This window comes from Agelaius tricolor, unplaced genomic scaffold, assembly GCF_023055355.1.
Source record: "Agelaius tricolor isolate 1412-34295 unplaced genomic scaffold, bAgeTri1.0.p SCAF_11, whole genome shotgun sequence".
Taxonomy (NCBI): Eukaryota; Metazoa; Chordata; class Aves; order Passeriformes; family Icteridae; genus Agelaius; species Agelaius tricolor.
In genome coordinates, this window is record NW_027269271.1 from 16,779,088 (window position 1) to 16,797,492 (window position 18,405).

The 18,405-nt window shown below is 37.8% G+C and overlaps 1 protein-coding gene across 4 annotated transcripts in view; it reads right to left on the minus strand.

Moving 5' to 3' along the window:
* Positions 1-4,583: 4,583 nt before the first annotated feature.
* Positions 4,584-18,405, minus strand: part of DNAI3 (dynein axonemal intermediate chain 3) — a 28,491-nt gene continuing 14,669 nt past the window's right edge. For 3 of the 4 annotated variants that reach the window (XM_071436367.1, XM_071436368.1, XM_071436365.1), the window contains 14 exons: positions 17,977-18,098; positions 17,786-17,875; positions 17,228-17,341; positions 15,097-15,225; positions 13,091-13,164; positions 11,575-11,722; positions 10,740-10,827; positions 9,930-10,060; positions 8,515-8,578; positions 8,024-8,154; positions 7,180-7,384; positions 6,674-6,765; positions 5,288-5,421; positions 4,584-4,716 (listed from right to left, as the gene is read on the minus strand). In XM_071436367.1, the coding sequence (XP_071292468.1) occupies positions 4,710-4,716; positions 5,288-5,421; positions 6,674-6,765; positions 7,180-7,384; positions 8,024-8,154; positions 8,515-8,578; positions 9,930-10,060; positions 10,740-10,827; positions 11,575-11,722; positions 13,091-13,164; positions 15,097-15,225; positions 17,228-17,341; positions 17,786-17,875; positions 17,977-18,098 (1,529 nt within the window). In that variant the 3' untranslated portion in view covers positions 4,584-4,709. The remainder of the gene's footprint in view (positions 4,717-5,287; positions 5,422-6,673; positions 6,766-7,179; positions 7,385-8,023; positions 8,155-8,514; positions 8,579-9,929; positions 10,061-10,739; positions 10,828-11,574; positions 11,723-13,090; positions 13,165-15,096; positions 15,226-17,227; positions 17,342-17,785; positions 17,876-17,976; positions 18,099-18,405) is intronic. The other variant, XM_071436366.1, reaches the window with a different exon arrangement.

Here is an 18,405-nt window from a genome sequence, read left to right on the forward strand (position 1 = left end):
CCCAGAAATGGAAGCCAGAGTTGTCACATGAGGTTGAATGGGTGGAATGATATTACTCCTGGGGAGTTTGGGTGGGATTGCAGTTCACTGTGACCTTATTAGATTCAGCTATCACCATCTGCTCAGAGCCTCTTTTATCTCTAGTCATTTACGATGAGCCATTAAACATTTCCTGTTAAGGAAACACATTCTTGATTCAGGTAAAAATAGTCACCAAATTGTATACAGGTGTTTTGATAGTCCTTCTAACCAAAAGGACATACAGAGTCATTTCTTGTCCTCTACAGGTCATATACACACCCCCAAGGAAGGGGGGATTTGGGCAGGTGGGGCTGAGAAGGTTTTGGTGTTTTCAGAGGTCAGTTGCTGCCAGGTGGCAGGGTAGAAATTAATTCTACATCTTTTTGGTACGATTTTTGACATCCCACCATGGCTTTCCATTCACCGTGTTGGGTAAGTGCTTTTCTGCTAACCTGTACTTCCTTATACTGCTTAATTGAAGAGTTATTTATTTACAGTAGCAAGGAATTAAGAATTGCTATGGCAAACTTCACCCCTCTTTTCTAAGGAATTATTTTAGCATGGTTCCAATGGGTTATTCAATCTCACTAATTTATTTTTATAAGTATTAAAAGATGCAAAACAATTATTGCAATATAATGATATGAATGAAAATGTAAATTTAACCTGAAGCATTTATCAATAAATCGATGTATTTTTTTAAACTTTTATACCTACAGAATGTGCATACTTTTTAAACTATAAATTTAAATTCTAAATAAAATTTGAATTAAGAACAAAATCTGTCTGTGCCTAGCTTGTGATTATTTAAACCTGTCCAAACTGATGTCATCCATTTGCACTGGCTGACACATGAATTAATTATATAAAGACATTTAGCTTTTCAGATGTTTTGTTCTGTTGTCATGTCCAGACTGACCCAATGTTTGAGTTAGGTAATTAAAAACAAACCACTACTCCATTTGCACTCTTTGAAAGATGTTTGCATTTAAATTTATTTATTAATCTTTCATTGCCTGTAATAATCCAGATGAGGTAAGTGGTCACCTCTTGAATGCATGTAAGCTTTTCCTCCAGGAGAGCTCTGTAACTCTCAATATTCTAATATTACAACAGTGGAAATTAGTGACTCCATAAATTGTATTCATGTTAATATCATGAGGTAATTAAAAAACATTAATATACTGTATTACTGAAACATTTCCTGGTAATTTAGTTATAACAACTTGTAAAACACATCTTCTATCTTAGAAATCCTCCTTTAATGAGATATTTCCCAAGTGGTATTTTGTTATGTTATCCCTTATATATATTCTTATAGAGACTGTTATATTTCATATAGTGAGTTATAGAATCTGGTCAAGCTGCATTCTTTTTGTGATTGTTACAGATTCTTAAGGAACAGGATTACTGTGGGAATTGCCTTAATCTAGGAACACTAAATTGGGAGATTAAAGCAACCTGCTTCTACCAAAGCAGTAATTAAGTTTCTTACACAAAAGGGCAGCCTCTGGCTGTGTGTGGATGCAGGGCAGAGCTCCTCCAAGCCCTGTGGCCACAGCCAGCAGCCTCCTTTGCTGTGCTGATCCCAGCAGCCTCCTTTGCTGTGCTGACCCATGATGTTGTCTGCTGGGCGAGACTCCTTTGGCACCAGGAGCAGCTCCTGTTCACCAGGGACTGGAAGAGTTAACAGCAGAGGGAGAGCCTGCAGTGGAGTTCAGAGAGCAAATTGTCCTTAGTATGTCTGTGGACTTCCTTCAGGTGTGACCTCTGCTTCCAGGTAAACAGGTAAAGAAAATGGGTGTGGGTGCTTTTACAGAGGCAGCTCCAGGGCTTGCACCAAAATCACAAACAAATGGTTTTACCCAAGCACAAGCCACTGATGGCCAGTGCAGGGCTGGGTCACAAGCAAGAGTGTAGTTTGTAGTCCCCAGGGAAAAGCAGAAATGCAAAGGTAGGTCTGTGCTTTCTTTGCTGCCAAGGGTGAGGGATATGATACACTGCAGATTTAGGAGTGGACTAGGGCCATTTGTAGAGTTTTAATCCTTTCCTGTTTGTTTAAATAGGTTTTTCCACATTCCAAACACTGCTGGTGCTGTGTGGCTGATCTACCTTTGCTTTACCCCCTATTAGCTTCCCAAAGGGCTCATTACAGGAGCATGCAAGATATGGGTGGGAATAGTGTGGAATAGTGGGGGGCATGACCTCAGGCTGGCTTAAGCCACTGGGAACCTACATGCTCAGAAACTTCAGGTTTTTCCATCTGTCTTTCCCAAAAGTGTAACCTGTATGTTTGTTTATGCACCAGACAAGAAATGGATCTGCAGATATTCAGACGTTCTAAAAACAGAGGGAAACATCCCCAATGGATGTGTAGGATTTTTACAGAATAAATCTATAAATCTGATAAAACAGAGACACACATGGTATTTTCACTGTCAGATCTTAACCCCTTCCCCTTCATCCCCATCCCAAGGATGGGGATACTGGGATTCTTGACAGGAAGTGCATTTTGATATAGGAAGCTGTTGTCTCACATTCTGCAGCTAATACCAGCTGAAAGATGGTTATTTGGGGTGTGAGGGGGACTGATGTTATACTGTTATGTGACTATGATACCTTTTCTTTAAAATGTCATCCTACATAATGAATTTACTGTTTTTATTGTGCTTGTCCCTTAGAACCAAGCAGGAAGACCTGTAACGGGCAAAACTGCAACAGCCTGACCTGAGAGGATGCAAAGCTGACCCTGCAGGTATTTGAACATCTAGAATTGTGTTAGACAGATTAAAGGATCCTGATGGGATGTCTAATCTCATGTCTTCTGTATTGCTTGGGAACAGAGATGAGGAGGAAAATGGCTCTTAGGAAGATTACTCCCTTTCCAATGGGGCATTGCTGCAGCTCCCCAAACTACTTTGCTCTAGGGAGGGAGGGGAGCTGATAAAGCAGAATCCTGATTTGCTGCCTCTTTGGCCTTGCTGTTAGGAAAAGCTATCTGAAATCCCTCTGTTTTTTGGGACTTTTTTTTAATCAAAACTTTTAAGAGCACCTCTGTGGTGGGGAACAAGGCTCCCATTGAGGCTGCTGCCTCTTCTGGGGAGTAGTGACAGAGCTGCAGTGGAGGGGGTTGGCTGGGCTTTCCAGATAAGCCATAGCCATCTGATTGACTGATTTATATGTAGTTTGCAGCCCTGTTAATCAAAAGAAATCTGTGGAAGATGCTCTGAGGTGGTGTGCTAATGAAGTCCATGCCTGATAATAGGTGAGCTTTTTTATTAGTCAGCTGTATGATGTTTACATATCTGTGTAGAGCGGGCTGTTTGTTAGTTAAATATTGATTTAGCAGAGAAGCAGTGTTCTCTTCCTGTTTGCACTCTGACTGCAAACACTGTGCTGCAGGTGCTAGGGACATGCTTGTTGAATTTTCCTTGGTTTTAATTTAGAACTAGTTCAACATGAGGACAAGGAATATTGCTATAATATTTAAACTTCAAAGTAACAAACAAGAGACCATTTTTCAAACCAAGTCCTATCTACTGGCTCTAAACCTCTCTTAATCTGACCAAAGTTCAATCAAAGTGCTAAAAGTACATGATAGAGAGATTCTGGCTGTAGAAAACTGAAGGGCCATGTCTTTAACACTGCCTAACCCCAATTTGCAGTGTTTATTTTGGGATGCAGGAGTCTCACACTTGATCCTGTTTTCTCTTTGGCTGTGCTTTACTGTGACAAAGCAGAGCACTGGGGCTGGCTATTGCTTGTCAGCTGAAGATCCTTTCTGCAAATCCCCTGGGTGTCAGTTGTCTTTTGTGTTTTAGTGTCTACTGTGACCACATGGACATTTGTTTGACAGGAGTCTGTGACCCTCAAACAGTTTGGTGAGTCATGGAAAGAGTGAACTCACCCGTATAGGATTTAATCTGTCCTTCTCTGATAGATTTAATTTCTGCCTGGCAGGCTCTGCTCAGTTACATGGTGTCTGACCTGGCTATTGAAGTAGCAGCAGAACCACTTACCAAAGAGTCCTCTCTGGATGGAGAGTGGGCATTAATATTCATGAGCTGTTACTTATTTACACTGGTAAATATTAAAACTTCTGTATAACACCATTTGATCTCTCTGAGGGATAATTGTCTTTTGACAGAAATGTACAGCTACAGTGAGCTTACTAAAAGCTGTTTGTTCTAAATAATACTGACTTATTTGAGAGAACAATATATTTTAATGGACTTGGTTTTCTATTTGTAAGCACTTGCCAGGATTAAGTAACAATATGTTTGTAAACTAATGATAGCAAGTAAAAGTAGTTCAGAGTCCTGACAGAGCTTTGAAAACTATTATTTAACGATAATATTCATTATAACTGTATTAAGGAAAAATAGTGGGGAAACTGGGTCCAAATCAATTGTTCTTTAACCACACTGTGAGCAAACAAATACATAAGGTTAATGAAACAATAATCTCTTGCTGCAAGATTCTTTCTTTCCAAAGCTTAACATGTTCTGCTGAAATAGAGGTCTTTCAATAAGAAGCTTGCTGGTTCTAAAGGTGATAGTGGGCTCTAAGCATCCAGTGAGGAAAGTACTTCTTTTTTCTAAATCCATTACTATCTGCTTCTCCAGCTCTAGAAACATGGTATAATGTGCATTTTCTTGATTCTCCATCTCTTCTTTTGTTTTCTGTTGTCATAATCTGAAGGAAAAAAAACAAACCAGGCAATAATGCACTGTTAAGCTTTGAAACTGTATGTGACCCCATTGCTTTCCAGTGGATTGTGTCAGTGCTGTCACAAATTAATGAAAATAGACATCACCATCAATCAACCAAAGAAATGGCACTTTAGTTATTATGACAGTTTAGTTATTTAGTATTAAACCATTTACCAAAAAATGGATAAGCAAAATTCGTATGTAAAGAAGGGAAGGCTGGAATTCATCATTGCTTGAAGGAGCAATAGGGAAGTTGACAAAATGTAACTCTTTGACCAAGCAACTGGTGTAAAATGAAAAGCAAATTTAGAGTTGTTAAATGTCCATAGGCTCTATTGCTCTTGCAGGGGGGGTTCATTTGACCAGGAAATGCACCACATGAACTGGGACCATCTTTTCCATTCTTAAGAACTATAGATATAAAATAAAGAGCTGCTAAACAATTCTGATTATGCCCATCCTGATTTTTTATGGAAAATCCTGTATAGCAATACAGGTGCATTTTAAAGATAAAAGAAACATAGAACATTCTCTTAATTCCAAGTATAACATACTGTTTTCTATCTCTCTGTCTCCAGCTCAATTTCATTTCTGTTTTGGCTTGAAACTTTTGATACTCTTCAAACTCCTCTTCACAGTACTTCAGATATTTGACTTCTCTTTCAAAGTAATCAAGTACTTTGGCATGCTGTAAACACAGTGACAAACAAGGGTCATTACATGCTCAGAGACACAGATCTCTTGCTGATGATCTGAATGGTATTCATATTTTATCTAAATTGGAAATAGAAATATCTCTGTTTATCCCAGTAGTTTGCAGCAAAACAATACAAAGATGTGACAAACTTCAGGAACAAACCATAAACTACCATACTTTGGTAGTACATTTTGCATTTATTTTATCTGGGATTATGTGCTTTACTTTTTTATTAGTCTCTTCAACAGCCTAGTGTTTCTCAGTGAATACTTTGTTTACAATCAACATAATCTAAATATTAGTGACTGTTCTTTGGTTGATAATTCTGCACCCTAAAGAGTTTGGTTCTAAAGCACAGGTAATCTGTGCAGAAGCAATGTGTTTCCTCAGATCACTCAGCTCCTGCCTTGCTTTGGAGAAGTTGTTTTTACTAAAATGAAGCTGCTGACAAGATGTTTTATTGCTGCCTACTGCATCTCTGTGCATGGCAAACCTTTATGGGATATTTAGAAACTATTTAAGTGCCTACATAAACATTACACTGCAGTAGAATGGGAGGATGGTTTTGTGATGTGAGAGTAACAGTCTAGGCAGCAGGCAAGACTGCTGGACTGAGACACTAGCTTGATCTTTGGCTGGGAGGTGGAGGAAAAGAAAAACTGAAAACTATGTAGAAAAAAAAGAGAAATTAAAACTGCTTGCATTGTTTCTGTGGCCTTTTGGTACAAATGCTCCTTATTTCAAGAGTGTGAATGAGTGGGAATGTTAATAACTTTCAAATAATAATAGCTTTCAAAATGTGCTTTCACTGAACTAGAACCGGATACAAAGACATGTAAATTGAATTACCAAATTATAAGGAAAAAAAATCAACACAAATGTGGACAAGAAGGTGTAAAGAAAAAAAGGAATTCAGTATAAATACAATGCTATGCACTCTAAAACATTGTTTTACTGCATGAAAGGTGTCATTTTATGGATGTGACAAAAAATGCTGGCCTCTTAATTGTGTTTTCATGTAGCCAGGTTGGAACAGTGGAATTCTGCCACCTATCACTGAGATTTCCTTTAGTTGACTCTTATCTAAGCTCTCTACAAAGTCAGCTTGGCTACAGTTGATCTTTGGAGAATTTGGCTATACTGATCTCAAATTAATTGCCATTGTTTGAAGATGCAGACTTGTTTCTGTGTTGGAGTCTTCAGGATAAAGTGTCAAAGATATTTAATAAAAATTCTTACTAACCTCATTACTTGGAGGGTGACATAATGTTTGACAGATTTCCAAAATGTGCAGAACTCCAAGATTGTCAGAAACAGCCAGAAAATGCTGCTCTGCTGAAAGATATTTGACAAAAAAAGTATAAACAATCCAAATTCCAACAGCAACGTGAACCTCCACCCAAAGACAAGCTACAGACAGTTCTTTTTTTTTTTTTCTGGTCTTTTTAGTTTTTCTGGTCCCTTTAGTTTCACTGCAGCAAAAGAAACAACCTTCTTGCTCTGTTATTTTATTAATCCCTTTCAAGTTTTTCTTTTAAAAGACTTTTTTTTAAAATGAAATATTTTCAGTTGCCTTTATGCCATAGTAGTACACTTAGAACTGAAGTATCCATTTTTGTATGTACAATGTTAAATTTGTGGAAGTATGTACTTATATAAGATCATTTGTAATAAGATTTGTGTCCCTCAGAGTTATGGGCCATTTTGCAAACAGGGTAGCACAATAAAGCACAATCACCATCCACATACCTGAGGCACTGGAGGGGCTGATGAAAGTGATGATTGATTTGGAGATGTTCTGGAAATGAGATGGCTCATGAGTTTTCTTCAGTAAGTCCCAAATATCTATATTTCCATTGTCTCTGCCAATGAAGAAAACTCCTGGTCTTGTTAAGGACCATTGTCCTGCAGTGTATCTTCCTGCAGAGCAGCTTGACTGAAGGATTGGTCCATTCTTATTTTTTTTTTGTAAAACAAAAGATAAACCAGACAATCAAACAGTATTATCAAGTCACTACTTCAGAGCTTCTGTCTTGGAAAATGCTCACCATTTAAATGGTCCCATTACAAAAATTAAATTAATGGCAAAATTCCTGCTACCTGCTGCAGATAAAAAGGATTGTGGGGAAATAAAAACCTCTCACTTCCAGTCTCTTCAGGTAATCTGTCTGTCTGCTGTTAAAACCTGTGGTCTGGAAATTTTGTCAGGTGCAGCTAACCTGGGTTCCTGCATGAGACACTTAAAAAGCCCCCATGTTTCTTTGTTTTCATGTGATGAAATAACCTTGTCCTAAAATACAACTTCAGATTTGTTCAGCAGGCATTTCTCTAGCAGGAGAAATGAATAGTTGGTAAGCTATGCTTTTTACAAGGTTGGAATTTAAGAAAGTCACTTCAATTTTTCTAAAAGGCAAGACTACTAAGCTCTATCTAAAATAATTTTCTGATGTGAAGATGGAAAGCTTCTTTTATATCTGTTTTAAGATATGAAGCTTCATGACTTACATGTTTCTGAAAATACAGTCTCTGAGCCTGTCGTAGTCCTGTCTTGTATACCTATCACAAATGTTACAGCTGTGTTAAAGTAACTTACTGTAACTCCTTCTTTCCAAATGGCAAACTTCTGGCCTCCAATGCTTAGAAAGATGTCTTTAAAAAATGGAGATTTCTGGAGAGTATTGATAGTTTCAGTGTGGAGGGAGTATTTTTGGGAGTGCTTCTGACCTATTGGAGGAAAAAGGCAGTTGCTTGTTACTAGTGCCTTAGGGATCAAAGAACTAGAGTGCAAGACCTACCACAGCCCTGGAAGATATCAGCCTCTTCTTTTTAATCACAAGGTACAGGAATTGGATTTGCCACAAATCTAGTTACTTCCATGATTTGTGCCAATATCTTTGTACTGTTTTCTCATGCCAGCTAAAGTGCTTGCACTTTTGAGGGTGTACTGTTAAATCCAGGCATTATCAGTGAGAGAGACTATTAGAGCTATGAGTAAGAACCTTAAAAAGACAAATTACAGACACAAATATTTTCAAGTTAGTAATATATAAAGGCTTAAACAGGTATTGAGAAGCTTGAACTTACTAACTGGTTTTGCTGTATTAGTATCAATTTTCTTTTTCCATTCAGAATAAACAACTTCTCCATCCTGTAATGTCAAAAAAATCAAGCAAATGCTAATGTTAGAGCTTGGTGGCTTATTTCAAAGTGACTTGTTTTTAAGTGGGACTTTTCTTAATTATAACCATTGATGCCAAGATGATTTTTTGCCTTTTATATACTTTTTATATAACTTTTATGTATCCTCAGTATTCCTAGCATGCATACTTGTAGTTCCTGAAGTCTAATAACTTAGCATAGTCCTAGAGTTCTGTTAGGCCAGGAGAGCAAACATCCTGAAGTCCTTCTAGTAGGAGGCTGGAAAACCCTACACTAACCTGGGAAACCAATGTCCTCACTAAAACATATCCTGCAAACTGGAGATTTGGCCCATCCAGGGGGAATTCCTCAGATGGGGGAATCTCATGCCATTCATCCAGGCCTCCCATTGAGGATATTCTAATTTGGAAGGTCTATAAATTGTATACAAGATCTGTTGTGTGTGTGCATTGGGTCATATCCCACCTTGGCAAAGTGGTGCATCAGTCATGATCCTTACTACATATTGAGGTAAAAACCCCTTATCCCTTTACCCTGTCTGGCTCTCCATTTTTAAGACCAGGGAAAGGCACCACCATCATTACATATGATCTGAGTAACTGAGAACCTGAATTTGCAGCCAATGTCTGAAAACACAATATAGTTTTGCATCACCACTTTTCAGTTATGTATTGCCAAAACAGCTTTACTTGCCCTGATGTATGTAAGCAGTCCTTCCTGCAGATTTAGGTGTTTGGTTTTGATAGTTCATACTTTGCTCCAATATTTGGGGAAAAGCTGACTGGAAGCAAAAAGGAGCCTAATTTTCATTTCCATATGAACTCAGAACTGGGAAAGACCCATGAATTTTAGTAGCATAGGGTAGGTAGTGGGTAATGAATACTTGGAATTTCCAAACGGGAAATTAGGTTGGGCGGCAAACTGTAGAATAAATGTTTTCACATGACATGTGGGAAGACACTAGAAGAATTACTAATCTTATGTGTTCTGGAATAAGGAAATACTCTTTGGTTCCTAATAGGTGGTTAAGCTCAACATATTTTGGAAATGTCTTCTAATTCTGCTCTTGAAGTAAGAATTCATAGTCTACTGAATATTGGAGGTTTATTATTTTTAAGCATGTAGCTAAAAATATTAATAATGTATTAATTAATAATATAATTAATATTAAAAATTTATAGAGTGGAAGTGAAAGGTGGCATGTTCAGAGAGATCTTTTTAGTTATACCTGAAGAAAACATGCAAGTTCATACATTTGTGAAAACTCTGTTATTTAACTCTTCAGTCTTTCAGATATTTTGGATTAACATTTTCACTGCTAATACATTATTTTCACTTACTTCATTTCCAACAAAAAAGTCTGTGGATATATTCTCTAGCAGTTCCAGATTTTTGCTTGAAGAAGCACTCATCTCTGTATATGTGCTCTCTTTGATGGGTCCTCTTAGTGTGCTCCGAGGTCTTACCCTCCCTGGGAAATGACAGTGGCATCTTTTTGTTACACACTGGAATTTATTAGACCAAGCAAATCCTTTGTAAAGGTAGTTTGTGGATAAGGCGAATTTCAAGAAGAGATGTGAAGAAAGACTGCCAAGTAAATCAGCAGTTCTGTAGGTTTACTGTTTCCTGGTGGTCTCCCTATTGCTGCAACTCTGAAGTCAGTGCTTCTTATACCCAGACAATGCTCAGGGTACTGCACCATCCTGTTCTGTGCCAGTTTTACACAGCACCAGTGTCTCTGTGGGAGCTGCCCTTATACATCACCCACAGCTGCCACAACCAGGAGCTAACATCTCTGCTCCAGGGAATGGATTATGTTTCTAAAAATAGTTTTCTGTAATGGCTGAAAAGGACATATTGTTTCAGGGATAAAGAGATTGGGTGAGGGATTTGCATAGGCTTTTTAGTGAAACTGGATAGAGTTACTGTGTATATGGAATTGCTCAGTTTGGATTTTTACATGTAGATGTACCTCTCTTCATAGTCAGTACATGCAGGTCACACACTGAATCCCACTATACTTAAGAAATCTTTTTCTCCAGATGTATTTAGCTACACAGTATTTTGTTGCTCAGCTTTTATTATGTATATACTGAAATACAAGGTTATTAATAACACTTTCCTCTGTAAGGTGTAAATGAAAATATTACCTGGGGGTTTGTAACGATACTGCAGTTTCCTTAAACTGATTCTCGTGGGACCATACTCTGTGTCGTTATCCCTTTCACGCAGATTGATCTGTTCAGGAAGAAGTGCATTTGCTAAACCATTTTGTCACATCTTTGAGGTACAAGTCTAAATGACTTTCTGCTGTAATGGAACAGATCTTTGCAGTGTGTTTGTAATACTGCACAAACAGTATTTGCTGCCTCACATACAAGCATGGAAAAATGGTGTTTGTGTTGCCTTCTTCCTGTAAGAGTTTTGCTTTGTTTCTAGCAAAAAAGCCCAAACTACCCAACTGTTTGCTTCTGAACTGTTTGTTCAAAAACTGTCAGCTGCAGGTATTCTGAGCAGCACAGATCAGGACGTCTAAAATTATAACTTCTTTTTCTTACCTAACATTGTTTTCATCCTCATTTTTTTTTCACAAACTGCTATGACTGTTTTCATGAGACTGAATGTTGGTTTGCTAGTAATTATGGTTCTGCTGATCATGACCATGTTGCACTATTGGGAGTCCATTGAGATAGAGCATCTGAAAAGGTTGACAGGAACTTACAGTATTTACACAACTACTTTTGCACCTACTGCAGTTTTTTAGAAGCAGTCATGCTGTTTCTTATGAATTAGCTTTTCAAAATGCATTTTATTGAAGTTTTAAAGAAATGTTGAAGTATTTAATTTCATAATCAGAAAGAAAATCACAAGGAAGGCAAAATTTGCTTGAAAAGATAGAGTTGGGAAGCAAAAGACGTTGCTATGGAGTTCTGGCCATATCTACAATTTGGCTTGATCCCTGTGTTCTGTATTTGTGGACACTACCTTTATGAGAGGCTTCCAGGAGAGATCTAAATCCTCATCAGTGTCTGGATCACCAGGGGGCATCTGAGATCTTCTCTCCTCCTTTATTTTCGCGGATAAAAATTCTTCACGACGTTCCATGGATGGAATATCCCAAAATAATATTGAGCTGAAAAATAATTGTATAATGTATATTTTAGAGTGTTTTGGTTTGCAGCTACATGCAATTTTCCTTACATTTTAAAGCTTGAGGTTTTTTTAACCTTTTATCTTCAAGCCTTATATAACTGTGGAGACTGAAAGTCAGACAAAGGCTAGATAATTATTGTTTCTTTTGCAAATGATGAAATATATTTCTTTTTTCACCCATTCATCAGTTAATTATACCAAAGCAGCTAGGTAGTATTCATACAGTTTGCTTAGGGACAGTTATTGGGTGAACTTACTGGCACTGCCTGGGTGAAATTCCTGAAGGCTGTAGCAGGTAATTTAGTAACTCAAATTGAAGTTCAGTCCCAGTTTTTGTTTGTACCAATTAATTTGCTGATGTTCAAGGCAAATGGTTCCACTCATATTTGTCATCTTCAGTCCTCTGATTGTTCCTTTTGTTCTACTCTGGACATTCACCTACAGGTTTGATATAGCCAATGAAACTTTCCTCATTGCTGATATCTCTTTCCCTTTTCTAACAGGAGTTGCTCTTCAAGTATGACACTACAGTGACTTCCCTGTTCTTAACTTCAAAATACTTTCAATTTGGAACCCTGCTGTGTGAGTAGTTAAAATAATTTCTTCTATGTGTATTACTTACATTACACTGCAAACTTATTAAGAACTGCATTTGCAATCTTACTTCTCATTTAATTCTTCAAAGTCTTCTCTGTTATTTGGTTAGAAAAAATAACTTAGCATCATCATAAAATTTTTCTCTCTCTGACACTCCCTTTGATGTAACTAACAAATATATGATTGAGCCCACCCATGCAGCCTTGAAGCCTTAAGCCTTCTGACATCATGAAAGATAAATGTTTATTTCCATTTTTTGCTTTCTTCCCCCCTTTCTAGTCTTTCACACAGAATAATAATATAACTATCATGAGTATTTGGTCCACAAAAGAGGAGATTCACAAAGAGTAATTCTGCCAGCTAAGTCTCCAAATTTGTCTATAGTTTAAAGTATTTCTGTAGAAATAAGTCTAGGAATCTTTTAACAGCTTTTTGTGCATGTCACACAAACAATTGTAAGTGTGGGGATGTGGCTTTCCAGGCTAACATGTGTGATCAACACTCTTCTGAAGGGGGTACACAGAATAGAAACATATATATGCAAGGGTTTTCAGTTAATAAACTCTTAATGCCTTTACTGTAAAGGGTTTAACTGGGCAAGAATGCAACTTGTCTTCTGCATACAGAATTTCAGCCACTCAGGATATGCTGATAGGAATCCAGAAATGTGCCAGTTAAATAATGGATTATGCCTCATAAAGCTTTTCAAAAGGAACTGCAAGATGTCTTGTAGAGTATGTATTGTACATACCAATCAGGGGAGCAGGTTACAAGCTGCAGTTTTTTTTCATCTTTTTTTTCAGAAGTACCACCCTTTTGGTTTTCCTGAAAATAACAGTAATGATTATTACAGGGGAAGAAGATGATGAAAGACAAAAATCACACTCTGATATGTAAGGACTTCAACACATAAAACAGGCTACTAGAAATTAAGTCACTGTTTCTGCTTGGCTAAGGTTTGAAAATCAGGGCTCATTAATTTGCAGTTATAAAGTCAAGGTATTTTACAAATATGCTTCAAGTGAACTGATACCAGCTTTGCCTGCTACACACCTAAAATTCTAAATTAACTTAGCAGGATAAATACTTACCTCTTTAATTTGCCATGTTTGTAACTTCTTTTATGCAGCTTAACCAAAGAGCCAGTAATTGAGAAATTTATCTCCAACAGTTCAGTGTAGTGGGAGTGATGTGCCTTTGCCAAGTTTACACCATGGGTCATCTATCTTAAATTATCACTTGGCTAGACCTCACTGTGGGACTGTAGTGGTGCCCTCAAATGTTAATTATTAATAGTTTAGGTTTTGTATGTGGGGTTCTGCAGGTTTTATACTATTTATCATTTACCAAGTAGTTATTGGTTTATAGCAAATTAATTTTAATTACTCAGGAAAATAAAGGAAAGGTGTCAGACGTAAAAAGGGATTATAGGCTAATCAAATCTACCTTCCAGTATATAAAACCAAACATATTTTGGGAAAAACTGTACTTATCAAGTATGTGGCAAAATTTCAGCTATTTTTTTTGAGCCAAGTTAGGCCTACTCTAATTTTCATTCATCAGTTTGTCTGTCTGGAATCACAATGGTAATAATGCAGGCAGGCAAAGCTGAATTAAATTCTTATAGATTCTATAAGAATAGATTCTATAAGATTCTATAAGATATTAGATTCTATAACTTTGAATACTTTTTCATTAATATGTAATTATAAAACTGCTGATTTCAGGAACTGTGCCATAAAAACTGCTGTGTTGTGCAAAGGCTGACACATATTCCATGTTTATATAACAAAAGTATGTCCCAGTAATGTTGCTAAATACTGGCAAAGTGACTCCTTTGTCAGTGTTATTTATTAAGCATGGGTGTCCTGTATCTGTTATCCCAGATGAACACAAAATCAGCTTTCTGAGCCTAAAGTTTGACTAAAAAAACCCCACCCAAACAACAAAAACCACAACAATGTTCTGCTATCCAATCCCTTTTTCATGCTTTACATCTGGTACCAGTTAGTATCCATGACTATTACTGTATAAAATAATAATGAACAGAGGGATCAGCTGACATTTGATGATATATGTGTCCCCCTTTTCTCTTTTTTCTGGAAATGCCACTAAGGACTGTAGTGTCTGTGAAGTCTTAATTTATTTTTTTTTCAAAACTTTATTGATATATAATTTCCATAAACCTTTTAAAGATTTCGGTTTTCTTCTTCTTGGCCTGCTTTTCCACTGTCATTATTTTGCATTTGACTACATTTGCATTTCAAATGAATTTAGCACCATTTGCAATACTTTGATAGTAAATCAGCACCCAGTGTTCCTATAAGCACTTTGGAGCTTTAAAACTATAATGGAAAAAGTAAGGTGACTACAATAATGCCATTCTTGGGTATCCAGATATTTAGGTAATTGAAGTTATTGCTTGGAATTCTTAGTGACTGGCTAGGTTGCTCATAGTAGAAATTCAATGCATTTTAAATATGGAACACTTACTATAATTTTGAATTATGCTTGTCTGTAAAGTTATGGAAATTTTTTCCAGTATTAGCAGATTCATATCAGACTGAGAGCACAACACGGTTGTAAAACACAATGAACACAACAAGAGGCACCAGATTATTAGTGTTTACTAAATGCAGTGAGAAATAATGAATACAAATAATTAACTCTTTAGTATTTTCTCTTGAGTTTACATTAGGATTTCTGAGGTAGTAGATTAGAAAAGCAATAAGAAGGAAAGTGAATTTTTAAACTCACCTCAACGTTACATGGTAGCCATTGTACATCTGTTGCTGGCTTTGTATGACAATATGGTGTGGAAGAGGCTGCACAGTTTCTCACTAGAGGTGGCTCTGTGCTACTGTGCTGGACTTGCTTAGGTGATGGCTAGAAATGTTTTAAGAAAAGATATCTTAGTGTGTTTTCAAAATAAAATAGTAGATCAAAGAATAAAAGATTACTTCGCATTCTGTTAACACTTTTTGATGTATTTCAGATTAGTTTATAGCACTTTTTAGGGGTCTAATACCTTCCATTTTGTTGTGGTGTGAAGCAATATCCCGTTTCACCTATCCCAGTCCCTCAGGTGTGCCAACCTCTCCCTTTCCCTCCCTGTTTCCCCCTTGCTAAGTGCTGTCCATCAGTCTTAATGTTCCAGCAAGGCGGCGTCTGGTTGGTGCAGTTCCAAAGATGCCCCTCAGCCCTGGGGTCATTGGCCAGTCTGGGTGTCATTGTCCCCTGAGACTGCCCCCCTCCCACCTGGCTGGGACACCTCCCCTTCCCCTCCCTCTTTCCCCGGGCTTCAAAAGACCCGGGACCACGCGGTCGGGATTCTGTTGGAGCTGTTACAAGATTCAGAGATCTGTGACCCTGGAAGAAAACTCTGGATTAAACCCTACTGCAGAATCCATCTCCTTTTCCTCTTCACCTCGCCTAAGGCCTTTCCACCAGAGGTAAACCTGAGTTCCTGTTTGCCTGGACTTGTTCCAAGTGCCAGCTGCAACATCCAGCCAGCCAAAGGTGTCTCTGAGGTGAAACACCACAGCTGCCGCCTTTGGTCAAGCAGCAAGGGCTGGACAAACCCAGGCACGTTCCATCTGGTAATATTGGGATCATATTCCAATACCATTTGAGGAAAAAAAAAAGAAGGAAAGTATCAAAAGAGGCCTTTGGATATAAAGCTCTACAAAGATTTCCAACATGCCTCCACAGATATGCAGACATCATTAATGTCTCCTCTCCTCTTAGGGTTTTCTTCTGCTTATTCTCCTTACTGTCTTTTTCGACTGAAATAATTTTCTCATCTTCCAAGCTACCTTTTCTCTGTTCATAAACATCTAGAATACTTTCAGTATTGTTTTCAGTAACAAAAATATCTGTATTTGACAGGCTTTGTAAGATAAGAGTGGAGGGTATATTGGTGCCCGTTGAAGAACAGACTCACTAAAACGTAAGTTGCACAAAATGCAGTAAACATTTTAAGCTGTACTAATCAGGTAGAAATTATACCATGCTAATTGTGATAATGGTTTGATTTCATGAACTCATCAGCTTTCTTTCCTTTCTGGTGTCTCGTTGCAAAGATTATCTATTCCCTCTTTTGAGTCAGGATACCCTAACCTGTTTTTCCTCCACAGACATACAGATACACTGCAATATACTTACAACAGAAGCATTTAACATATTAATAGCTGTTATCTTGATTTCATAGAATCATAGAATGTTAAGGGGTTGGAGTGGACCTTAAAGATCATCTAGACCCAGCCCTTAGCCATGGACAGAGACACCTCCCACTAGACCAGGTTGCTCAAGGCATTTTCCAACCTGGCTTTGAACACTGTCAGGGTTGGAGCATCCACAGTCTCCCTGAGAAACCTATCCCAGTGTCTCACTGCCCTCACAAAGCAAACAATTTATTCTGAATATCTAACCTAAATTTCCTGTCTTTTAATTTTTACCCATTACTCATTGTCCTGTCAATACAGTTGCACACCAAGAGTCCTTCTCTGGCTTCCCTCTAGATTCCCTTCAGATACTGGAAGGTTGCTATGAGGCCTTCATGCAACCTTCTCTTCTCCAGGCTGAACAGCCCCAACTTTCTCAGCTTGTGTTTGTAGAGGAGGTGCTCCAGTGCTCTTATCAACTGTGTGGCCCTTCTCTGGACTCGCTCCAACAGTTCCGTGTCCTTCTTGTGTTGGGGGCACCAGAGCTGGATGCAGTGCTCTGGGTGGGATCTCACCAGAGCAGAGTATGGGCCAGAATCCCTTCCCTTGTCCTGCTGGCCACACTGCTTTGGATGCAGCCCAGGATTCAGCTGGTGTTCTGTGTGCCAGGGCTCACTGCTGGGGAACCCCTGTGCATTATATCCAACCATCAGCCCCAGAGTTACCTCAGTCACCACTGCTGCTCTTGGCTCACCCTCTGAAGACTCAGTGACTTCATCAACAACAGGCTTTGTACTTTCCAGCTTTTCTTCATGTTTAGAGATATCCCACAATACAATCTACAATGATAAATTAGTATATTACAAATTATATTTGTGTATGTGTATTAATACAATGTGCGTTAATACACTTTTTTTTTCAAATCATGGAGGTTTGGGGAAACAAAAGAAATTCACTTTCTGCACTAGAATTTATGAAGTCTTTAAAGTATTTTCTCTTCAGCTTGATGAAATCAGAAGAAAGGTTACATTTGTCTCTAAAAACAAGTCTTTATGACTTGACTTATTTATCAGTACTACAAAGAAGCATTGTAGGGTAATGGCTCAGCTATGGAATAACCAGACATAGCTTCAGTCCAGGATAAGAGAGCTTCAGGACTCTGTGATATCTGTCTTCTGTCTGTCACTGTGTTACTATGGATGTTGAGTACATCTCTTCACCTTTATTTTTATACTGGAAGAAAATACAGAAATATGCAATTTTATTTTTAAAGATTGAAAAACCTGTCCATCAACACAGCCACCAGCAATGAGATTTGGATTGCTTGGACTGAACTGAAAGCAGCAAATGTCTTCGGGAGCCTTCAACACCAACTAGAGAGAAGAAAAACAAGATAGATGAGAAATAGTCACATCATTTGTTTGTTCTCATGTTATTTAAATACTTGGCATATTTAAAAGTCATGATTAAATACCTGGAGGCAGAGAGGGTCAAACATACTCCAGAGAAGTATAACTGACTGTAGCAATGATTTATTAGAAAGGTTAACTTGTTCTTCATATGAAGGCTGCTCTCTTGCTGACAGTGCTATAATCCCTAATCAAAAGAGAGAATAAATTTTCTCAAAAGAGACGATTCAAGTTTCAACACACTGATAATTATCCTAAATTACTTATATCTATACCTTCTGAATACAGTGAAAAAAACCCACTAAGCAGGAAAGAAACCCCAAACAAACCAACCATGTATATTTCTTTTTGTTTCAGATCAGCTTTGATGAGACTATTTTCGTTACTTAACATTAGGTTATTTTAAAATGAGTCATAGAACCTATGCATCAGGATAAAATTCCTCTTTTTTCGCTCATGCTCCTCAATGGTGTAATAGTGCACCTGAAATGATG